Here is a 7793-nt window from a genome sequence, read left to right on the forward strand (position 1 = left end):
ACAGGTGCATAAGTATCAAAATAATCAAGGCCTTCTTTTTGTGTAAAGCCTTTTGCTACTAGTCTTGCTTTAAATCTTTCAATTGTTCCATCAACTTTCTTTTTCTTTTTGAAAATCCATTTACAACCTATAGGATTAGAGCCAAGTGGTAAATCAACTAATTTCCAAGTCTTATTACCCACAATAGAGTCCATTTCATCATTAATGGCCTCTTTCCAAAAAGCACCATCTTGAGACTTCATTGCCTCTTCATAGGTGAGGGGATCAGACTCTATAGTAGATGTGATCATGGTCTGTTTTGATTGTGAGTCTCTTGTCCCTTCAACTAAATAGACTATAAAATCTGGTCCAAAAGATTTTATAGTCCTTATTCTTTTACTTCTTCTCAAAAGATTTTGCTCATTATTAACATCACGCTTTTGACCAATTTCTATTTGTTTATCATTCTCTTGAGAATCAATACTTTTTTGTATAGTGGAAAATCTATTTTCATATAATATTGCATCTCTAGATTCTACTATAGTATTGATCTCAACAAAGCTATTAGGTTCTATTACAAGAAACCTATAAGCTTTACTATGCTCAGCATATCCCAAGAATATGCATTCAATGCCTCTTTCTCCTAATTTCTTTATCTTAGGTTTTGGTAGTCTTACAATGGCTCGACAACCACAAACTCTTAGATAAGAAAGATTAGGCTTTCTCTTTTTCCATAATTCATATGGGGCCACCTTTGTTTTCTTATTAGGCACTCTATTTAAGATATGACATGCAGTTAAAATAGCTTCACCCCAAAAACTTTTACCAAGCCCAGCATTAAAAAGCATAGCATTAACCATTTCTATTAATGTCCTATTTTTCCTTTTAGCTACGCCATTTTGTTGTGGAGTATATGCAGTGTTAGTTTCATGTACAATGCCAACAGATTCACAAAATTCAGAAAAAGTATATTCACCTCCTTTATCACTTCTAAGGCATTGAATTTTAGTGTCACAAAAATTCTCAACTTCATTTTTATAAGTTTTAAATTTTTCTAACACTTGATCTTTAAAATGTAATAAATACACAAAGCAATATTTTGAAAATTCATCAATAAATGTTACAAAATATTTTTTACCACCTTTAGAAGGATTACTATGCATATCACACACATCGCTATGAATTAAATGCAATAAAGAAGATGTTTTTTCAATTTTTGGAAAAGGAGATCTTGTGATTTTAGTCTGTGCACATACTTTATATTTTTCATGCATATCATTTTCATGCTTAGGAATTAACTCTAAATTAGCCATATCATGCAATCTTCTAATATTCACATGTCCTAAACGATTATGCCACAAAGATAATGAATCAACCATATAAGCAGAAGAAACATTCATATTATTGATATTGAGTTTAAACATTCCTTCATACATGTATCCTTTCCCAACAAAGGTACCACCCTTAGATAATATATATTTGTTTGACTCAAAAACAAGTTTGAAGCCAAACTTATTAAGAAGGCTACCAGATACAAGGTTTTTCCTAACTTCAGGAACATGATAAACATCAGTAAGAGTTAAAGTTTTTCCAGAAGTAAACTCTAGTTGCACATTGCCTTTGCCTTTAACTATTGCAGTGGAGGAATTTCCCATGTAAAGAACACTTCCACCATCCATTGCTTTATAAGATTTGAAAAGGCTACGATCCTTGCATACATGCTTAGTTGCACCAGAATCTATCCACCATGCATTATCATCTTCAAGAGCATTAATCTCATATATCATGGCCACAAAATTTGTGTTCGAAACTTCCTTTTGTTTCTTCAGAAGTCGACAATCTCTTTTGAAGTGGCCAGGTTTTCCGCAGTGGTGGCATGTATTCTTTTTTTTTCTTCTTATTGTTTTGATTCTCTTTGGAATCAAACTTTCTCTTTTGATTATTTTTAGGGTGATTAGAATGTTTAAACTCCTTCCCTTCCTCTACGACATTAATTTTAGAGGACGTAGTAGTCTGATCCTCAAAACTATTAAGCTTGAGTTCCTCTTTAATACGAAGACTTTGGCCTAAGCCATCCAGACTAATTTCCTCTTTGTTATGTTTAAGACTTTTCTTATAGTCTTTCCAAGAGGGAGGAAGTTTATCAATAATTGAAGAGACAATAATAGACTCATCCATTTTCATGTTATGTTGGTTGAATTGATCAAGAATATGCAAAATCTCATTATATTGTTAAACCACAAGTCTATTATCAACCATTCTATAATTAAAAAATTTAGAAGCCAAGAATTTCTTACTTGTGGCATCTTCCATCATGTACTTAGCCTCTAATGAGTCTCACATCTCTTTTGTTGTAGGTTTGTTGTGATATTGATCAAACAAAGTATCATACATGGCATTGCAAATGTGTCCCTTACACACGTAGCCATCTTGCTCCCACTTATGTCGCACTCTGGTTTCCCCTAATGTCTCATCCTCACGTTCTTGAGGCTTTGGTGTTGTGAGAACATAGACTACATTGAGGCTTGTCAACAAGAAATGTAACTTTTTCTGCCAACGAATAAAGTTGCCACCATCGAACCGCTCCAATTTGACAAAATCTATTGCGAATTGTCGAAGAGATGAACTTGGTGCCATTGTTGCAGAAATAACATCTTAAGATTGTTGGTGGTAAAATTGTGGGGAATGAAAAATGTAGAGAAATACAACAATAATGGTGGAACTTTATTATGTAAAGTAATGTGTTTACAACTAACTCTGTATGTAGGAAGAAACTGCAGAAATTTTGTGTGCTTCAAGCACGTTACAAATGTCGCTTTCCTTAAGACGTTATTTGCCCCCACCAATTGAGTGATGCACATGGGTTAAGCAAATACGCCTCCAGGATACAATAAAGCACTTGTTTGTTTGCTTGAGTTGTGCATCGATGAAAGCAAACCAGAATACTCTTGAATGTTGCAAGCCTGCCAAGAAACAATATATTGTTCCTGCAGAAAACAATATATTGGAATGTGAATGCACAAAAGAAATGAGTGTTTTGTGTTGAAATTCGTACTAGAAAGGAATGCTAAGAAAAGAGTGGTGTATGATCATTCATTTCATTTCTAAATGGCTTAAACATGACCCCTATTTATAGATATACTTGTGCCCCCTCATTTGGGTTGTCATCTTTCATGATACCCCTTCATTCATGGCCATTGGATCTAGATTTGATTTTAATCAATGGTCCAAATTGAATCATCACCATTTCAAATAAAATGTCACCATGAAATGATGCATCTCTAAGTGAAATGTTGCCATGAAAAGTTATATCATTTAGTAAAAAGATACATTTTCTACAAGACGCAATTAAATGGACATGTCCTTACAACAAAATATCGTTTAATTAGACATGTCTTTAGTGAAAGGTACATTTTCTATAAGGCACAATTAATAGGACATGTCTTTACCATAAGACACATTTATTTTGAAAATTTTCAACAACAAATTGATGCATATTATACATAAGAAATGCCAATCCGAAGACCAAAAGATAAAATCATGGCTAGTTGTCATGTGTTGGTAACTTTGGAAAGAAAGAAAGTGGAGAAATTTTCATACTCTGCAAAGATACTTTCACCAAGAGAGAAGGCGGGAGAAATTATTACATCATATATATACGAGAAAGGGATTTATTCGCAAAGAAAGTTACCCACAAACTTATTTACATACCCAATTGATCATTTAGGTTCTTCAATAACAAATCTTTTCGTAAGAAATCAATAATGGTAGTGAAAGTCGTCATACTGTTGTCTTTCTCTATTTTTCCAAGATGAGTCTAGGAGCTTGCCAAAGAACCGATGCTGTCCCAATTTTCTGGAAGTTAAAGGTCAAAAAAGCCAAAGAACAGCACGACGCCTATTTCATTCTTGATAGAGCCTAGTAAAGGGAATGGGTATTGAAATATATGTGATTCATGATGACTCACGAAGGCGAAAGTGTTATCGATGGGATGGCTTCTGCATCTATCAAAAAGGTGAATCAGAAGAAATGTTGTGATTTCTCCAGTCATCGAATCTTCCACAATACATCCAGCCACCTCCATCGCCTGTAGTGAAATGTCATTCTAATCTTCTTTAGGCATCAAAGTTTAGTTTCTACTTATGCCAATTAGTACAAACCAATATAAGACAATATATTTTTCTTGCTCAACAAGTTAATGGTTAGTGATTTCTCTTTACTGCTTATCCTGTCTTTGGAAGTGTAAATTCTTATCTTCAGTAGTATTTAGTTTCTTTATATTCCTATCAAATGGGTAGAGTACATGATACAACTTTTGAGTAGTTCTAAATTTCCTCTGTTTTCAACTAGAAACCAACTGCTACTAGACTACTTCAAAATACTTGTTTGATGTTGAGAATCTAAAAAGTACTTGGCGCTTGACGGTATGGACAAAGCCTACTAAAAAATGCTGGAAAACCCATGGATGTTGTACTCCCCAAAATATTTCTTAGTCAATATCTTTGTTCTGGAAAACAAACAAATAACGAGTGTACTGGTATACATCCATAAAGCTAGCCTTTACATGCAATATATATGTGATTTTGGTTGGTCAATATTTCACTGTAAAGGTTAATTAGTCTGTGTAAGGTGTTTGATATATTGAACCATGAGTTTGATCAAAGGTCTCAATGAGGATCTTTGCATCAACACCCATCACCTCACTTACACACTCTCGACAATGACTTGGCATGAAGCAGTCACTGAGGACTGTACAGATAAGACAGCAGCAAGCAGGAACTCTCTAAATCATCATGGCTAATCTCAAGGGTGGTAACAGGAGAAATGAGAACCATCAATTGTAAAAGACAGCAAGTTACTATTAGCCATGGAACGAATTAACAACCACAAGATGTACTGAGCTCTTCCTGCACAGCAAGAAATGTCCTTGTATATGTTATGATAGCAATAAATGAAAGATTAAGTTGTGCACTAATTGATATTTCTTTGTTTAGCAGAGTAGGGTTGTTCGTTGCTCGATCTTTTACTGGCCACGCCATAATGTGGGGTGCTCAAAATGGGGTTTTATTTAAGAAGCAAGTTCTATGTGTATCTATGAAAGCAATTATAATTTTGTTCATCCACTTGACAAAAATAAGCCCATCTTTGAGAGAAAAAAATGTTAAATGATGTAATAAAATGTTTAGTATTATTAGTGAAGTAATGAAAATATCATAAAATCAGAGTACAATATTTGGAATGTCAACAATACAAATCTTTAATTATAAACATGATATAAACCAAAATCATTGATCATCACATTCTAATGTCGCTGCTGATTTCTGATCGACAGTAGCTGAGTGATCCGGAATCTTGGCAAAAGCAGCCTCTCTGATTTGATTAGTCTGACGCTGTCGTTCATCGCTGGCCATCTCTTCAGAAAGCATGGTAACAAGTGTCTCAGGCTTCACCTCTCCCAGAAGAAGCTTTCTTCTGAAATCAGGATTTTTCGGATCCTTGACATTGAACAAGATTGCTCTGTACTGAACTGCCGCCTTAGTCCCTCTGGAAGGACCCATGTTCTTGAACAGCATAGATTCAACAGCCACAGCAACTTCAACAGGGTCACAAGCTCTAACCTGTTCCTTCTTCTCCATCTCTTCAACCTCGCCACCAACTTTAGACAATGCCTCTACGAGACGTTCACGGATCAGTGTACGTGTAACATCAGAGCACTTGATCTCCGCTGATACAATCTTCTGGTCTTGTTTAGGATCCCATTCTGATTCCTTCTCCTCAACAGCAGAGCGATCCGGAATCTTGGCTAAAGCATCCTCACTGATTTGTTTATTCTGACTCTGTCGTTCATAGCTGGCCATCTCTTCAGGAAGCACAGCAACATGTGTCTCAGAGCACTTGATCTTCCCGGCTGATACAATCTTTCGGTCTTGTAGTGGTTTCTTCATGAAAGGAAACGCAGCTTGGTCCTCTTCTTCAAATCTTCTCTTTCTTGACGGCGGCGCTTGGCACTTCATTGATTCAGCACTTACATGGTTCCCAATTTGGTTTCTCGACAAACCCATGATAGTAAAACTCAATCAAAAAGGGATGGATGAACGATGCTTGCTTTCTTGATTTTTCAATTTTTTTTTTTTAACTGAATGAAGATATCAATTACAAGGAGAGCTAGAGCAAAGTGAATTTTGAAAACAGCGTCGATTAAGAAACTATTGAGTATTTATAAAGAGACGATTTGTTTTCCTTATGATAGTAGAATTCAACAAGTTAGTTGCCTTCCTAAATCGGTTAGGAAGCCTTTACACCGTAAAAGCTTTGAAGATTTTGGCGCTAATAAAACCCTAGCTGACCCAACGACCGTTAAAGTTAAGTCGGCTAATTGGTATTTTTATTTTTCTGTAATGAGTTTTATTATTATTATGACTCTGTTTTTAAACAACCTGTTTCTATTTAATTACTTGGGGAATGGGTTAAAGAATTTTAGAGTAAAGGGTACCCTTCTTAATCCTAATTGACTCAATGTACCGATGAGATCAAGGTTTTGGATTTTGGTACAGTTGAGATCTTTCCACCTGAATTTAAACATTAATTTTTATTTTTTTAGTTTAGGACTTTAGGTTTGTTAAGAACAAAGATTGTTGATAGATTTCCCTCGGATATGAATCTGTGAAAGTGAAATCCTATGGCTCGGATAATTTGGAGGTATGAACATGTAAATATGATTTATAAAGATAAAATTGTTATCGATGGGATGGCTTCTACCAATATTATATTAGGAAGACGCATAAGAAGAGTTGAGGAAAAAAAAAACCTATCAAATAAAAGTTGATGGTGCGTAGTAAGCATGAATCTTAAATGTTAGTCTGTAAAATTAGTAAAGATATTATAAATTTTTTAAGATATAAATACGAGATTAATCAACTTAATTTTTAAGTCAAGTTACAATTGCTCAACCTTAATATGAAACAAGCCTTAAGTCATCAAACCTTTCACAACATATACTGCCACCTCTTCCGCGTGCAGTGATATAGCAGCCTAATCTTCTTTGTTATGCATCAAATTGTTGGTGTTACCTATGCCGATAACTTACATGCAATATATTTGTGATATTGGTTGGTCAATATTTTACTGTAAATATTACCATGCAAGGTGTTTGATACATTAAGTGTTTGACCAAAGGTTTCAATGATGATCCTTGCACGAGCATATGCTGGAAAATGACTTGGACTTGTAATGTGTCTGTGCATACCATTGGTAAACGTTCTTGTAATTTTCAGCCGCCTTTAATTAGTTTGGTTGGAAGAGTTCCCACCAGAATTCGGTTGCATCTTACAAGATGTTCTAATGAAATTCTTAGCTTTAGGAAGCCGGGGGGAGGGGTGGGGGGGTGGGGGAGAGAAAAAAGGAGAGTTTACAGGCGGTCAAGCCTGATCATTTCATCAAGGCAGTAGATTAATTAATCAACATTCTTAATTTCGTATAATACACACGTTAGAGCGATTCTAAGAAAATTAGCCTAGTTACAAATAAAAGCTCCAATATTATTTACTGTAATCTTGACTGGTGCATGCCAGCAACATGCAGCTAGCCCAGGGATCATTTTGTGGCCACTAGATTCTATATGAATCAAATAAAGTACGAAGGATTTTTTTTTTTTGGTTTTTTTGCCCATCATTAGGGAGTAAAAAATTGAATGATGAGAGACAATGTGTAATCATATGATTAATGAGGTAATGAAAATATCATAATCTCAGTGTACAGTATTTAAGAATTCAACAATACAATCGGTTAATTAAAAGACACGATGTGAACCAAAA

The 7793-nt window shown here is 34.9% G+C and overlaps 1 protein-coding gene across 1 annotated transcript; it reads right to left on the reverse strand.

Annotated features, from left to right (window-relative positions):
• Positions 1-5264: 5264 nt before the first annotated feature.
• On the reverse strand, positions 5265-6041 carry LOC18039407 (transcription elongation factor TFIIS). The gene has a single exon (XM_006429757.1). It carries the CDS (start codon positions 6039-6041, stop codon positions 5265-5267), a length of 777 nt encoding a protein of 258 aa, XP_006429820.1.
• Positions 6042-7793: the final 1752 nt, after the last annotated feature.

This window comes from Citrus clementina, unplaced genomic scaffold (genome assembly GCF_000493195.1).
Source record: "Citrus clementina cultivar Clemenules unplaced genomic scaffold, Citrus_clementina_v1.0 scaffold_6, whole genome shotgun sequence".
Classification (NCBI taxonomy): domain Eukaryota; kingdom Viridiplantae; phylum Streptophyta; class Magnoliopsida; order Sapindales; family Rutaceae; genus Citrus; species Citrus x clementina.